Below are 17570 nucleotides of genomic sequence, written 5' to 3'. Positions count from 1 at the left end.
GAGGTGGGTAAATATTCACCTCATAGAATATTTTATCTGTAATCTTTTTCCCCTGATGTCTATGATCTACATTGTCTTATTACAGTTTTTTGTTTTAAAGTTGTAAACTGCCCAGAATCTTGTGGAATTGTGCAGCCTCTAAATTGTTAAATTAAACTATACTGTCATAGTCTGCTCAGCAATAAAGTTCTGGATGTGGTTCCAGCCATAAAGAATCTGGTCTTGCTTCTCTGTTAAGCCAGGATAATCCAAAATAAAACATAGATCATACAGTAAGAACTTGGCCGGGAAGAACTTGTTGAAGTTCTCCTCATTCAATAAATAAAACTGAGACTTTTTTAAAAAAGAATCTCTCCTGGCTATTGGCTTTGTATTAATCATTTATTGAGATTGACTGCTAACCATACCTTAACCTAATAATCTGGGATCTATTAATCATATACTTTGTTTGTATATAATGTGTATGATTAATAGATCCCAGATCTGATGTAGATCAATCTCCGCAGTTGCCAATAAAAAGTTGACCCAGAATGTTTGAGGACCCTTTAGAACAGCCAAGAAGTAACTAATATTAAAGGTTCAAAGAAAATCACTGCCTTTCACCTTCAGGGGAGATATCAGTGGATCATGGTCATTATTTTAGATAGTTCTTGTGTTTACTAAAGATAGGTCTGGATCCAAAGTGCACAATCCAGCATCAGAATAACAGACATTGATTTACATCTCTAAAAAAATAAATCCATGAAGGGCTAAGGTAAAAAAATAGCAACCAGTTATCAAGGTTATATGGCATCTTTAGAATGAATGCATATATTTTTCTAATGAAAAGCAAGATAGCCCATTAGATAGGCCTTTAGTCTAATCTGTTGAAATCTCATCTTACAGTTCTAATATAATCACATTAGCTGAAATAACATTAAGAGTTGACAAGCCAACTGGAGAACCTGAGCAAGTGTATTGGAAAAACAAAAGCAGGTGTTCTGGACAAAATTGCAAACTGCTTCCCTACAGAAAGTCGAAATGCAGGCAAATGGGACCAAATCTACCTGTCATTTCAGAGCACTTACAGAATGTACTGCACATTATCAGAATGAATGTCTTACCTGAGGGTGATAGACACTCAAAGATTTCACTTTGTGTAATGGTAATAAGACTCGGATAAGGAACATTTTGTGCTCTTCTTTCAAGGGCAAAGCAAATCCATTGATTATACTGAGAAGGGAAAGAATCATGAATATCAAGGATTTGTGTGCATCTGTGTATATGCATATATAAACAACTGTTCTCATCTCCTACCATGCTGTTGCCTCATCATCAGGATATCCTATAGAACAGTGGTCGCCAACCGGTGGGCCGCGGACCGCTGGTGGTCCACAGAGAAATGTCCCGTCCCCCCCAGCAATTAATTCAGGTTGCACAGGAACACAAGGCTGCGCCGCCCACATCGCTCGCCCACCCACTGGCCCCTACCCTTCGGCCAAGCGCAAACCTTACCTTGAGATTTTGAGATCGTTTCTCCTTAAGGAGCACTCGCAGAAGCAGCGCGGGAAACTTCGGCCGGGTTCTTGAGAGAAGAGAGTGACTCCGGCTGCTTCTCTCCGCGAGCGCTCCTCAAGAGACGATTTTGCAGATAGCTTGGCTGAACTCCTGTCCCTGGGAGTCAAAGGGCTGAAGCATGAGCAGCGCAGGAAATTTCGGCCGGGCTCCTCGAGTGAAGGTAGAATGCTGGTGCCACACCTTCCAGCCATCTCTATTGCTGCTTTGGCCCGCTTGTGCCACCGGCCCTCTCTTGCCGCAAAAGCACTATTACCTCGTCCTGGCCAATGAGGGCTGCGCTTTTTGCACATTGCACCACCCACAAATTTGCACATTACATGTGCCACCCCCTACGGTGGAGATTTCCAACCCCACCACGGGCCAATCCCATATTCCAGAGCTGCAGTAGTCACAAGACTGGCCCTTTGGTCATCCCGGAGCAGCTCATCCATGGCAGACCAGTGCACAGGCCAGTCCTGTGACTACTGCAGCTCTGGAATATGGGACCGACTTTCCCACCAACATCAGCAAACCACTGTCAGTCAAAAGTCATATTAGTGGTCCGCAGGATTTAAAATTATGAGTTTGGTGGTCCCTGAGGTCCAAAAGGTTGGCGACCCCTGCTATAGAACACACCTACACAATTCCCCAAGAACTCTCTGGCATTATTCATGGTGTGTGGGAGGGAGAAACTCTTGCAACATGACAAATGGAAAACTCACCTAACTGCCTAGCAGTAATAATAAAATTACAAAAAAACTACTGATAAAAAAATAAGAGTAACGCAGAATTATCTTACCTCCCTAAAATCTCTAGCAATTCTGCAATCCCATTGTGATGTTCTGTCTCATAAATAAACCTGGAATATAGAGAAGGCATGTGTTAGGCTACTAAGAAGCAGGTTTCAGGGAGATAGGGGGTATGATTCTCATTTTCTAGTGCAGAAAACTCAAATTACATAAACACATCTGCTGACTTCCTTCAGTTTCCAATGCAGAGATATATAAGGACGTGTTTATGTTTAAACAAGGAATTAAGACTGGAAGACTCAGAGACAGGATGTTAGAAGGGGCAAAAAGAACCAGTGGAGTGATGGAAAATGCACTGAACTTTGAAAAGCTGAACTCTAACTAATGAGAATTTAGCTCTGCTCTTCACTCTTCTGTCAAGTTCTGCCCAACTATTTGAAGATTTTCATTTGAAGCTCTGATTTAGAGATTTTTCTAAGAAGATGCTCCATACAGTAAGTGACACTTTTTTCACTTATCTGCTGTGACAAAAAAACTTACAGGAACATAGGTGAATAACTTTAGGGCAAAACCCAGTAATACCTTTCTGTCTGGGGCCTACCATATGATCCCATAAGATGGTTAAAGTGCTCCCTTACTCCTATAACCGAAAGTTGATGATTGAAAGTCGTTAGAAATCTCACATAAGGATGACAAGCTATCTTTTGAACAGAAAGGCAGCATATAAATAAACAATAAAGGTGAATGTTACCTTAAGGTGAAAGACTTATTTGGTATATGATTCTGTACCCTATTTAAAATTACTCTGCTCAAACCAATTCCCACAAACTAGACTATGCCATTCCTGGCTGCTGACAGTATTTCTTTTTTTTAAAAAAAGCCCATTTAAAAATTATATTGTCGCATTTCTCTAGGAATTTGTCCCTTCATCTGTCAAGTACAGCCAGAATAACCAATAGCAAAGGGCTATGGGAATTTCAACTTGCTTATCCCTATCCAACATCAGCTTATTCAACAGGTTTTTACCTTCTCATTTAACTTATGGAGCTAATTAAAAAGGATCCCAAATAAATTCAACTCACCTGCTCATTCAAGATAGGTATTTCACCTACTTAGTAAGTAAATGGTTACCTATTATTACTATTACTTACCTATAAAATATGTTGTTTATTTGCCTCCTTATATATGCTCGGAGGCCCAAAAACTTCCCATAAATCCTATGCAAAATTGTCTTCAGAAAGTCTCGTTCTCTGGGATCTTCACTATCAAATAAGTCCAGCAGCTGCAAAAGGAGGATTGAATAAAATCAGTTATCCCAAACCTATTCCAGCTTGTGCTGGGTTAACAATCTAGAGATAAGCACATTTGAAAGGTGTCAGCACAAGGAAGTAGCAACATCTTTAGTCATGAAGATTTCTAATCTATCCAGAAAACAAGCTGTGAAGCTTTTCATAAGATCCAATAATGCACACACTGCAACTCTTATGAAGCGACTTTATTTAAATCTCTGATGGATTACAAACAGAGAAATACTACATCAACAAATATCTTGTATCTCTAGCCTTCTTTGCCCTTTTCATATGACAAGATATTCATCTATTATTTATTATTTATTTATTATTAGACTTCTATGCCACCCATCTCACCAAGACTACTCTAAGTGGCTTACAGTCATATATTTAAATATTTAAAATATTTACAGTCATATACAGTAAAATGTTAAAATAATAAATAAGAACCTTACAGGCCAAAATCCATGAACAGCTCAAACAATTAAGAAAAGTTTTTTATGTAACTATATTTTTATATAATTTCACAATTGTATTCTCATAAGCAATCTACATTCACTTGTCCTCTGGAAAGACAAATGAATTTATAATTATAATATATTTTCATGCTTTTTTATATTTTTTGGTAATTATTCCACTAATTTAAACCATTTTTTCCAGCTTTAGTAAAATTTAAAATACATTTAATCATTTTATGCTGGGGAGGCAAGTTAATTTAAAAGAGAAATTAAACTTTTTAATGTTTTATTGGTTTTATTGTAATTTCTTTGTTGTAAACAAGCTAGACTCATTAAAAATCAGGCAACATACAAATTTAATTAAATAATAATAATGACACACCAATTATAATTAGAATATCAAGCAACAACATCTGCCTATCCCAGGATAAAATGAAAGATTCAGTCTAAACATCTAGCTGATTGTATACAACAAAAATCATTAGGAAACAATGCATATTACTATTAGGTTAAATTACCTGCAAAACAAAGTACAAAAGAAAATAATCATAGAGGACCTACATTTCTTTTTATGTCAATTATTGCCAAAATGAAAAATAAGCAACCCAGCAGCATAATCCAAAAATTATTTGCTATAGGATCTGTAGCTACAAAATTATCTGCTACAGAATTCCCAAGAGAGATTTCTGCCTGCTTCTCTGTACTCTCCTCACCACTTCTATTTCAACTTAGGTGCAAAATAAATTGAGGCTAAAAGGAAGGAGGGGAAAGGAAATGATTACTTACTGACAATACAAACTTCTGATCAATATATTTCTTGGCTATGTTTGGTTGAAAGTCTGGAGACTCCAAGAACCTCAGAAAGAATTCATATACCAGCTAAAAAAGAATGAGAGAAAAAACAATTATTTACAATCTTATTATAGAAAATATTTTTTTTTCAAGTCAAGTATGATTAGTGAGTTTGACTTGGGCATTCTTCAGGGAAGTATTCGTTTTGTTTTCCTGCCAACAATGATGAAAAGATTAGCTATCTTCTAGAATATTTTCTCAACTTCCCAGACTAGCCTTATGGCTTTGAGATTTCCTGGTGGTCTCCCATCCAAGTATTAACCTCTTGACTTTTTAAAATCAGCTTAAGACAGCTGGGGATTTTCTGCTTGGCATCAGTTTTTCAGTTAGCAAATAAGACAGAAATCAACATTCAAAGACTAGGACCGCCCAAATGTGTGTGTGTTATACTTTTGAATTCAGTATAGCAGCTTTATTGTACTTCATATCAATGGCTGTTCATTGTCTCTAGTAGAAACCCTGAGGGCTGTGTTCCTATAGTACAAAAATAACTGAGTCTGCAAATGGAAACCCTTCCCTGAACAAATGCCAAAGCAGAAGTGGTGTGTGACTAAGAAGGTCTGTTGATTTAGACTGAAGATTTAAGTATAAAACATTAATCTCTTATAGAGTGACAATTCTCCTTTTGGAACAGATTTACACTTTCCAATCTGAATTACACCCTAGAAAAACTTTTATCTTTTTAGAAGAAACAAAACTATGTACTGGTTGACCCGTTTTTGTGACAATCACAATTTTACCTCCTTACACGGTGAAAAGTACAGGACAAAGTATTGAGTGAATAGCTCTTATGAGAATCATTAAAGCATTTCCTCCACTTCCCTCAAGCAGGGCTGGGGAATTTTTGGGCAGGGAGGGAACTGCAGTGGGTTGGATGATTTAATAAAAATTAGTAAAGCTGAATCACATCCATGGGCAGGGCATCTCTTCTTTCCCCTGAGTTTGTCTGAGTGAATTCATTTGACTTAGTATTAAGTACTAGAAATGACAATTATTATTAGAATGTACCTCCAAGGACCGTAAAAAAGAGGCAGGAGCATCCTTACAATCTGCATTATAACCTGTAATTTCTTTAGAATCTTTATAATTTGTTATCCTGACTGGTGGAGCTGGGATTTATCTGTATTTTTCCTCCAAAGCATTGTATCTGTTTGATTTTATAGTTGCATTTTTATACAGTGTTTTATAAGGTTCTGGTTATGTTTAACAAACATATTGAAGGATTTTTATTCTTTAAGATATACTTCTGGACTTCCGGTTTGTCGGCTTCGCGAGCGGCAGGGATTTGCGAAGCTGCGCGATCCCTGCCGCGCTAGCCGTTTTTGGGGCTCCGATCCGGACGGGTACGGAGCTAGGCTGCCCTGCAGGGGCAGCTGAAGGTAGGGGATCCGGAGAGGGGTTTGGGGTGTTGCAGACCCCTCCCGGCCGGCAGAACCCCCTTTTCCCAGGACGGTGCAGCGGCGGTCCGTAATGGCCGCCACAAAGAAGCTGGCAGCCGGGTAAGAATGCGCAGGAGGAAGTGGAGAAAGTGCTTGAAAGGAGAAAGTTTTTCTTGGTTCCTAGGACTCTAAGACATATTTAACAAAATTCCTGAAAAGTATGACTTTCTGAATGATACCTTCGAGAAGAGGAAAAAAGCGGCACTTGGTGGTGCTGAAAGGATAGCTTACCCTCTTTTTCTACGGAATAAAAAGTGAATATTAAGAAACCTATTTTTTTTTAGGTGAAAACTGGCTCTAAGCGATGAGTGGGAAAAGAGAGGATTAAAAAAAAAATATTTGTATGCTAAGACTTTGTTGGAGGAGATGCCTTAAGGATTGAAAGACTAAAATATATTGCAATAAGATTTTAAGAAATAGATTTGGACTTTCTTTTTTTCTGATTGATACTACCCTAGGAGGAGAGAGTGGGAACTCTGTCTTGGTTTGGACTGATTGATAACTTTGGGATTGTTTTATTTTTCCTTTGGAATATTTTTGGTTGTTGTAAGAGAAAAGAAAAGAAAAGATTTATAATGGCTCCTTCTATTGAGGAACTGAGAAGGGACTATGAGCAAGCAAAAAAAAATGGTAAAGCTGGTTTGAAAGAAGCCTGCCTTTTTTTTGGAAATGGCGCTCATTAACTATCAACAAACATTGCAACAGATGAAGACAGCAGAAGAAGAAGAAGGAGAGGAAGCCATCTTTAATAAATCTCAGAACTCGACCAAGAGGGAAGGAAGAGGGAAAGGAAGAGAAATAAAGGACTTAAGATTTAAAAAAACATTTAAGAAAGGGAAAAATAAGGTGCAAAATCAATATAATGATGGTAAACAAAAGGGAAGAGGAATACGACAGAGAAGGGAAGCCAGTAAGGCAGAGGCTAGAAGAAGTGGGGGTAGAAAGGTTTGTTGGGAGAAGAAAGAAAGGGAAAAGGTGGAGAAAAGCTACAAAGTTTTGAAATTAAATGGGAAAAAAGGAATCTTTTTTAGGGATAAAGGATAAGTATAATTTCTGCAAAGAGATTTTGCAAGGTACATAAGATATTGTAGTATTGTATTAGAAATAGAAAACTTAACTGGCTTAAGAGTTGATAAGAGATTAAAATGTTGAAATGTTAATAATGATTGGTTTTAAAATTTAATAATATGAGGGGAGATTTAGAATATTGAGCTTTAATTAAAGAGTTTAATAAGATTATGGTATTGATGTTATTATAAAATTTTTATTATAGTATTTGTTTTTAATATTTAGATTTATTGTTTAACTATGTATTTAATTATTCTGGATGTATTATTCAGTTAGAATGTACCAAGCAAAATCGGATTGGGTATTGGGTGTTATTTTAAAGATTAACTTGATTAATTTAGTGGGGAGATAGAAAGACATCATACTCTGATTAGTGATTTCAGGAGAAATTTCTTTTTTTTTTTATAAGGAATGAGACAAAGGTACAATAAAGAATGGACAAAAGATACAAATATAATGACTCAAATTAAGATGATTAATTAAGATAGAATTAAAAAGAGTGAAATATGGGGAGAAGTTAATATAGAAGACTTAGAATGGTAAATAAAATAAGTAATGATATGTAATATGAGCATGAATACAGTTGAAGTCCATGAGGAAAGAGATACCTGGGTCCAAGTTACTTTCAAAAAGGATTTTTTTTTATGTTTTGTGTGTTGTGTATATATGTTTTTTTTGGGGGGGAGAATTAATGAAACCTTGCAGAAATATAGAATGAGAATAATGGTAACTAAGTCAGAAAGAAATAGATGAAATAATAATAATAAAATGGAATAAGAGTAAAGAGAAATAAAGAGAAAATGGATAAGAGGTTTTTGTATGTTTATATGGAAATGGTTTAAAACAGAATTATAGTTCATCTGACTTGTTAAATTTATAATGGAAAAAGGTTTAAATATGTAATGGATAATGATGACTTGTGTGTTTTGAAAATTAATAAAACTTGTTTTAAAAAAAAAAAGATATACCGTATTTGCCGGCGTATAAGATGACTTTTTTGCCCTGAAAAAGATGCCTCCAATTGGGGGGGTCGTCTTATATGCCGGGTCGTCTTATACGCCGGCAAATAGTAATTGGGAAGCACTGCGGCTGCCCGCGGCTGAGGCACTTTTGCGCACTGTGGAAGCGAATCCGTGAGCCGAAGGAGCAGCCAGCCTTCTCCCAGCTCCCAAGGAAACGAGGCTCGCACGCCCGAGCTCCACTGAGGTATCCGGCTGGGGCTGTCAGGAGTTGTTACCGCTGGCGGCTCCGCGCTGCTCCAGTCCTGCGTTGCCTCGGGAAGGGAAAGGCAAAACCAGGAGCCGCTGCTGCCATTGCAAAGCGCCGCTGCGGCTCTTCCTTTTGCCTTTCCCTTCCCGAGGCAACGCGGGACTGGAGCCGCTGCGCGCCAGCGGTAACAACTCCTGACAGCCCCAGCCGGATACCTCAGCGGAGCCCGGGCGGTGCGAGCCTCGTTCCTTGGGAGCTGGGAGAAGGCTGGCTGCTCCTTTCGGCTTCACGGGATTCGCTTTCCACGGTAGACAAAAGTGCCTCAAAAAAAAAAAAAAAAGTGCAAAAGTGGAAGGCATGCGGAAGAGGGGGCGAGTATATAACAAACTATATTTTGAGTGGAAATGTTGGGGGGTCGTCTTATACGCCGGGTCGTCTTATACGCCGGCATATACGGTACTTCTAATAAAATACATTTGCTTCTGTAAAAAATAAGCAAATACACTGTTTTAATTCTGTATGCTCTCCAGATTGTCTCGATTTGGCAGCTTTATATATCCAACAAATAATATTGATTGTGACAAGCTCTATTCTGCATGAACATTTTTAGTCCCCTTTTAGAATTAAATTGATACCACACCACAGCTGATGAAAGAAAATTGCATAGTTTCTTATAAGTAGGTCATAATCTAAAGCAAGGTAAATAACTTTTTGCAAGCTAACAACTGAACTCAAATAAATGGGCAAAAACGTATTGAAAAAGTTGGCTATTCCTGGGCAAAAAGGCCAAAACATTTGGATAGAAGACCAGCAATATAATGCAATTTTCAGATTGACCGTCGTGTTTAAATTCATATGAGTTAGCAACATCTTTAAACGTCAAATTTCTAGAATAGAACGGAACAGAACAACAAAGGTGGAAGGGACCTTGGAGGTCTTCTAGTCCAATCCCTGTTCAAGCAGGAGAACCTATACAATTTCAGACAAATGGTTATCCAATCTCTTCTTTAAAAATATCTCTTTAAAAATCTTAAATCTCTTCTAGCTCAACTTTCCATAAGGAGAACAATATTTCCATAAGGAAAAAAAGAGGGATAATAACATGGCAAAATACTGTTTATTACCTGGAGATGTGGCCAAGCAGCTTCTAGTGTAGGTTCATCTTCCTCAGGATCAAATTCTGCTCCTGTAGGATTAGATGATGGTGGAAGTGTCCGGAAGAGATTCACTGAAAACTGAGAAATGTGACAATAACATTGAGATGTTTCTGCAGGTTGACTCAATGACTCAATGCAATCTCTCCTCATTAGGAAACTCCTAACCAAATATTAACTATCTCCAGAGGCACACACTCTCCCCAATTCCAGGAAAGAAAAAGCTTCATTAAAAATAAAAAAAACCTTCCAGGTCTGTAATGAGAAACATTCTCAATATTCCATAACTTACTGGTATCTATTTCTGTGCATTACTGTGTACCCATCTCTCATGCTATTAATGCACACCACCTTCAGCTTATTAAGAAACGATTAATACCATCTAGCCAGTACATTCAGGTGTTTGTTTTGGCCAATTCCTCCATGGCACTCCTTTAGAATGTTATTCATAAGCCTGCTTTAACCACTGTCAAATTCTAACCATAATAGGGAATCAGAGACATTAGTTCGAACCCTTAGCTATTCACCAGTTTGTCTCAACAAAAATGTATGGAACCACAACAGCTTTATGTAAGTAGGTACACAAGCTTTGTGATTCTCAATCACAAGACGCACTATAACTTCATTCAACCAAACATGGCTGCAATACCATTTCATACCGGTCTATCCAGAAGTCAGAAGTGGGAAAGGGGAGCTTACATTGTTATCTCCTTTGCACACTTTAAAAAGCCGGATAAAAAGAACTAAAATAAACCACCAGAACACAAGGTTTTGGACTTCATAGAATTAAAACAGGAGAGGGCCATTATGCCATAAATATCTCCCCCTTTATTATAGGAATCCAAATTAAAGAATCCCAACAAAAGGGATTAGCTTCTAACTAGCTGTTTAGCTTTTGCCTGAACACATCAAGAAAAGGGCAGGTCATTACTTCTCACTGTTGAAATGGCATTATTGTTAAGAATTTATTCTTTTTCCACTGATAACCATCTTCCCGTAATCTAAGATCATTGTCCAGAAAACAGGTCTGGCCTCTTTCTTGGTAACATCCCTCCAAAACCTGGAAAGTATTTTTATATTTTTAAGTTATTATTGCATGCTATTATATCTGTTCTCAAAACTAAGCATATCCAGTTTCCTTAACTTGCTCCTATAAGTCTTAGTTTTTGGTCCCTTACCACCTTTTATTGCATCTATTTCTATCTTTAGGCGCCTTTAAACCTGAAAAAACAGTGGTATTCCGAAGTTTTTAAAAAGTTGCCTGTCCCTCTTTTAAGCTGCTTTACTGGGAGCAGCAGCCAGAAGTAGATCAATACTTACCATGATAACTGCTTCAGGATAAATAGCTTCTGTGACAACATCCCGATTATGAGTAATATATTCCACCATTTCATTGAGTCCTGCTCGTTTGACCTCTTTGAATTTCAAGTCACTAAGTGGGTCAGAAACAAAGTCAAAGAGGACACAGCACTGCCGTAACTTCTGTATGAAGAGGTCTTCCCGTTCATGAGGAGGAGCATCTGAGGGAGAAGATAAAGGGCAAAAATATTTCCTTTCTGCTCTAGGTATTTTGATCCAAATAGACCAAATAGCAGCTTTCCTTTCCCTTCCTTATACCATTATAAAGTCTCTTCTGCTTTGCCTAGGCTCACTGACAATACTGTTATCATACATAAGATGTCCATACTGCTCTCCACATTATCAACAATGTGGAAATTTTAGTTTTATCTCCTATACCCAGCCCCTCTCTTATTAAAGAGAAACAAATAGTCTTGAAAAATAGGCTAAACAGCCATGAAATATAAGCTAATAGCAAGAGGAAATAAAACAACTTTAGGGCTTCAAATAATAAATCTATCACTTATCTGTACTATTTCTCATCCAAAGAACTGTTCTCCTAACTCAGTTCAATTGTCCATCTGTCTAGTCCAGCGGTCGCCAACTGGTGGGCCACGGGCCACTGGTGGTCTGCGAGAAAATTCTGGTGGGCCGCAGAGAAATGTCACCCTCAGAGCACCTCCCCAAGCAATTAATCCAGATTGCGTGGGAACACAAGGCTGCGCCGCCCACATGGTCCGTGGGAACCCTCTCTGCCCATTCACTCCTTACCCGGCAAACTTGCCTGCTAAATTGCTATTTTTCCTTTTTTTTTTTCCTGACCATCAGCTGTTCTGCTGTGCGGGGAAGATTTAGATTAGCTAGAAAGCAGGAAATGGTTGCATTACTTGCTTTCTAGCTAGTCTTTAGATCTTCAGCTCTGCTTTTAATCACAGCTGAACCTCCCTTAGGACTGAAGGTTCTATTATTCAGTGCAGACTCATGGCAAAAATACTTTATATGATAGACTCAGGCAGCTGATGGCAGATAGATAGATCACTGAATGATTCTTTGAGCAACTCAATCTGCCTGCCTGCTTTGCCTGATTTTGGGTAAAAGTTGCTCTTTTTTTATAAAAAATTCAATATTTATATAAATATTTATAATATTTACATACAAGCCATGCCCAGCCCGTCACATGACCACCAAGCCATACCCACAAATTAGGCCACGCCCACAGAACTGGTTAGTGGTTCCTGGGATTTAAAATTATGAGTTTGGTGGTCCCTGAGGTCCAAAAGGTTGACGACCCCTGGTCTAGTCAACAATTCTATTTTCAATAGGTCTCTTTCAATTCATTTCTCTATCCTCCATGTACTTCCTTCAGAACCTCACCTTAAATCTTCCATATTTCCTTCAGAACTATACCTTAAATCTTAGTAAATAATTAAAACAGTACTTCTTGAGATTTCTCTCACAACCATCAGGTAACACTGGCAGGGCCTCAGTATTTTGGTTGTGCAGATAAACCAAATGAGCTCATGGCAAGGAAATATTACTTGCCAAAGACATAGAACTTCTGCACTGAGAGCTCACACAAAAGACTATGTGGTTCAACACAATCAATACTTTTATTACTTCTTAGAAGTATTTAGTCAGTTTTATGCAACTAGGCATTACAGTCTGTCTCCTGTTTGGGAATATGATGCCATACAAATACAAAACCCATATGACATTTCAGGCATGAGACATCTCCATCCAAGGTCTTCTGCATGGAGATTTCCAGGGACTTCCCAAGGCAAAATGCCTCTGACATCCAAATCTTTCACACACTTTACCACCTTACTTCTCAGCAAATATATGGAAGCAACTTATGCTGAGTATGGAATTTGGCTAATCCATAATACAGTTTATTTATGACCATCTCTAGGTGCTTGAAGTGATCCATATAGGAAATTCCCCTCATTTTATCCTCATAAAATAATGGGCTAAGAATGTTTGACCCCAAATCATGCAATGAACTGCATTATTAAACGGGGTTTAAACCTTAAATCTTATCTTAACAACTACACAACATCAGCTTTCTGACTTTGATTAACTGTCTCATCCATGCTCTCCTTGTAAATTCCTTAACCTCACGAGAGAATAACTACAATTATTTATATCTTCTAAATGACATATCCCTGTAGAATGTAATGCAATACAATGCAATGCAGTGTGATATCTTGCCAGACTTAAGAGGTATTTCCTTTCTGAATTACAGTCATTCAAACTAGCCTGGCTGTTAAAGCCATCGGTTCCTCTGCTGAAATCTTCCTAAGAATCCATTGCCCCTGCCCAGGAAACCTGTTCTCACCTTTAAGGGCAGGAAGCTTCTGAAGCTCCCGGTTCTTGCTTAAGTTGAAACGAGAGGAACTTTGCCGGCGTTCTTTCTTTACAATCTGAGGTCCCCCTGAGTACTTGATCTTATTCAGCTGGGTTGGTGGAGGGGTACTGTTGCTGGGACGTTTATTTGAGGTCTGCTGCTGTTGCTGCTGCTGCTGCTGCTGTTGCTGCTGCTGGATCTGAAGAGAAAACACAGAATGTAGGCTTTCTTTAATCTGTACCTTTTATAAAAATATAATTATATTTAAATTATATCACTAGGATTTCAAAAATATTTACTTTATGGAACGTCCAGTAGTAGCCATTTGGGGTTCAAAGCCTGGAATTAAAGCTCCTGGGGAATGGAAGACCCTAACACAGTACTGAGGAATCAGTGCTGCTAAATAAATCTGGAAGGGAGGGGCCCCTCTAAAAGGGCATTAAGATCTGCACACGTGAAGATGTGTCTTTCATTTACTATCTCCTGTGTAACAGCACTCCCTATGATTATATCAGCACCAACCCTGCTGGCATTCAAAAAACCCATTAACACCTGGTTTCCACGGGGAACCACTTCGAGTCTGATTTGAGAGCTGGGGTCCACCTCACAAACGGACAGTTAAGCTATCATTTCCTGGGTGCAGTATATTTGATTTGTGTTATGTTATATTTTGCTACTGAATTGCAGCATATAGATAACTAAATATAACTAGCAGTGGGTTTTTTTGGCCTAGCACTGCCTGCTTTTAGTGTTTTCTAGCAGATATATAGAAAATTTATGAGCACATATATAACTGTGTCTCTCTCACACAAAGGTGACAATTTGGAGTTGTTTTAATTTTAGATATATATAGTGCCTACAATAGAGTACTAATTTTACCAACACCCAAAAGGTATTATTCATATCTAGATGGTAACACTGTTCAGAGAGGCCCAGTCCAAACAGTATTTGTAAGTGTAATTGTAAGTAAGTGTGATGACCCAGGCCATGGCACAAAGGCAACACAGTCAAATAAGCAAGAAATGTGCCTTTAATACCTCCAACTTTGCCTCCAATGTCCAGGTTACCTTCGGCTGGAGAAAAAAACTCTCCCAAGAACAGTCTTTAAGTGGAGGAAATTCAGTCCAAAAATAAAGTACATTCAAACTGTAAATAAAAATCCACACAAACCATGCTGCAGTAATTAACTTGACAGGACAGGAGAAGGAACTGCAGACTTGAAAGCCCAGCAAAACATACACAGTTGGGAAGACGCCAGGAACCCAGATAAGCCTCCAGATAATTCACGATATGCTCCCAACAACTTTGTTGTGTGCAACTTCCCTTTTTAAACACTGTGTTCCCAGCTGCAGCTAATGAAGGGAATCTGGGCCCTTTCCTCCCCTGTAAACCATGCAACTCACGTTCCTCCCTTCTCCGTTCCTCCCTGCGTGCCCTAGGATGAAGAGGAGGTGGGCCTGGGTCTTCCTCCGAATTCCCTCTCCCTTGTTCTACCTCTTCCCTGCTCTGCTCAGCCAGCCTTTCCCTTCCCCAGTTTCTTCCACAGCCAACAGAGCCACACTCCCACTCCCTGTCAGCTGCTCAGCCTCCCCCTGTGAATAAGATTCTGACAGGAGCATGACAGTAAGTCTTCTGTTTATGTATGCATTCGTTCCTCCTTTCATAGTTCAACAATCATACTAGAAAGACTCTAAATTAAAGACAAATTTCCCAGCCTACCTGTTTTATACTGCAATTGTGAGAGGTACAAAACTACAGCCCAGGTAGACAAACATATGTGAAAAATGTAGGAACAGTCCAGGGTCAAAGAATTTGTGATTTTAAGTAAAAGCCAAGTCACCAGTGCGTTTCACACAAAAATCATCTTTATTCAGGTAGTTCTCAGTTAACAACAGTGATTAGGGCCAGAATTTCAGTTGCTAAGCAATGTGGTTATAAAACACAACAGACACCACATAATCACATCACATAGCAAGGAAATTCTGGCAGTCCCTGTTGCCATCATTAACCAAATTCCAGCAGTGTTAGGGAAGGAACGGCCCCAATCCAAGACATTCTTAGCTTCGTCCATCCTTGCCCTGAGCCTAAGGTAGGAGACTGCCTCCTCTTGAACTCTCTCCTCATCTTGTCCTTCATCTTTGACCACCCTATATAGCAGCAATCCATGCTGACAATGGCAGCAGTACTGGGCTGAAGAAAAGGCCCAGAGCCTTTAGGGGTCAGCTGATTGCTGCCACCCTGAGGCCTCTATTTCAGCCCCAATACTAACAAGGAGTGCCACTTCAAGCCAGCCACCCCAGAGCAAAGCTTAGCCATAGTTGCTGCCCTGTGCTCCAATGGCCCTGCCCAACATAACTTCACCAAGACAATGTGTGTTCTCCAAGCAGCATGTACTGTAGTTCTCCAAATTGTGCACAGCCTCTTTGTGGTGCTTCACGGGGTTTCTGAGGGTTTCCAAAGCATCACAAGAAGGCTGCACATGTATGTGATATGGAGAAGAGCAGAAGGCCTGGTGGGGTCAGCAATTGCCTTTCACAGGGCAAGGCCAGGTACATCTTACCAGCAATGGGAAGAACAAGCAGTTGAAGGTCATTTGGGGGTGGAAGTGCAGGACAACAGAGGTGACTGAGGCTGGCACTGTGGCACCGGGTTTGAGGTGGCATTCCTAAATGGCAATGATGGCACAAGCAGCACTGGGACTGAAGCAGAGACTCAAATTCTGACATGTGACTAATATGACTCTAGAGAGCTGCAAAACCTAGCTTTACAGGAGCTGGATTTTAAATACCATTTGTTCAGTGTTGCAGAAACCTTGACTGTCACTGAACAGATGGTCATTAACCAAAGACTATCTCTTTGTGTTTTAATTAAGCACTAATTCTTATCCGGCCCAAACCCAAGCTTTGGAACAAGGGAAGGCAGTAGTATATACCGTATTTATCGGCGTATAACACGCACTTTTTTCCCCCTGAAAATAGGGGGCAAATGATGTATGCGTGTTATACGCCGATATAATGTTAAGAAGCCTTCGGTGAATGCTGCTGGGATCGGGGATCAAGGACACAAATGAAAGAAGGGGAGGGAGGAAGCAACCGAAGCCTGTCCTTCTCTCTGGGTCAGCTCTCTCAGTTGCTCTCTCGCTCCTCCACCAGCACAGGAAGAAACTGCTTCAAAGAAGCGGGGGGGGGGGGCTTTTCCTGTCGCCTCTCCCCCACCCCCACCCCGTCCGCCCGCCCGCCCGCCCGCAGTGCTCCGTTCTGCCTGCCTGCCTGCCTTCGTTAATGGTTGAATCGGAACAGCTTCGGCTGAGTAAAAGAGGCGAATAGTTATTATTCTCAGCCGAAGCTGCTCCCAAACAACCAGAAACTAAGGCAGGCAGGCAGAATTTTTTTAAATTTTTTTTCCTGAAATTTCCCCCTTAAAATGAAGATGCGTGTTATACGCCAGTGCGTGTTATACGCCGATAAATACGGTAATTTGAAGTTGGTTTAATAAATTGCTATGATCCAATGCTAATAATCATAGCCTTCGATAAAATGGGAAACAATAGTTAATCGCTTATTAAAGTTAGCACTTTCATAAAAAATAGTTCATTTGTTACTTGACCTATTGGTCTCTTGAAAGTAAAATAGAAACATTCTGAAATATATGAAGGAATAAATTGAAAATAATGGTATTAAGACAATTCATAATGCCTTTTCTTTATCTTGCACAGCAAAAAGCAATTTATACAAACAGGAAGCATATTAGAGTCTCAAAACAATACTTTTATAAAAATTACCACTGAAATTATATCTATTATATGTAATTCCATTATATGATGTACAAGGTGTGCCCACAACAGATGAGAAATGTGTTAATTTGGAATTTTAGTTATATTCAGTCATGTTACATTTAATAAGGTTTGATTTCCTGTCATTAAAGGCAATAAAAACAAAATTATTTCAAAGCATGCTCTGAATCTTATTTATTTAATCAATTTACACCCTCTTTTCTTGTGCAGGAAATATTCAAAGTATACATTTGAGCTTCTAAATTAGTGATAAAAATCTAGTACCTTCCAGGTGTTTTGAACTACAATTTCTATACCATATGGCCAACGTACAGGTATTATATATTTTGTAATCCAGAATT

General features: G+C 39.1%; 1 protein-coding gene across 6 annotated transcripts in view; it reads right to left on the bottom strand.

Moving 5' to 3' along the window:
- Positions 1–17570, bottom strand: part of PPP2R5D (protein phosphatase 2 regulatory subunit B'delta) — a 61694-nt gene that overhangs the window by 28119 nt on the left and 16005 nt on the right. For 3 of the 6 annotated variants that reach the window (XR_015749075.1, XM_026684028.2, XM_087962277.1), the window contains exons 3-9: positions 13428–13635; positions 11075–11274; positions 9725–9835; positions 4819–4911; positions 3437–3567; positions 2336–2395; positions 1104–1212 (exon numbers count right to left, since the gene is read on the bottom strand). Coding sequence is in view for 5 of the 6 variants with exons in the window: in XM_026684028.2 (XP_026539813.1) it covers positions 1104–1212; positions 2336–2395; positions 3437–3567; positions 4819–4911; positions 9725–9835; positions 11075–11274; positions 13428–13635 (912 nt within the window). In the remaining variant the exon portion in view is untranslated. The remainder of the gene's footprint in view (positions 1–1103; positions 1213–2335; positions 2396–3436; positions 3568–4818; positions 4912–9724; positions 9836–11074; positions 11275–13427; positions 13636–17570) is intronic. The other 3 variants (XM_087962267.1, XM_087962283.1, XM_087962271.1) reach the window with 2 other exon arrangements.

The sequence above is a fragment of the Notechis scutatus genome, chromosome 1, assembly GCF_049901735.1.
Source record: "Notechis scutatus isolate UNSWTSFEM ecotype Mainland chromosome 1, rNotScu1.2, whole genome shotgun sequence".
NCBI classification, from domain to species: Eukaryota; Metazoa; Chordata; class Lepidosauria; order Squamata; family Elapidae; genus Notechis; species Notechis scutatus.
The sequence above is the reverse complement of the archived record's forward strand: the minus strand, read 5'-3'. Positions and strand labels throughout refer to the sequence as shown.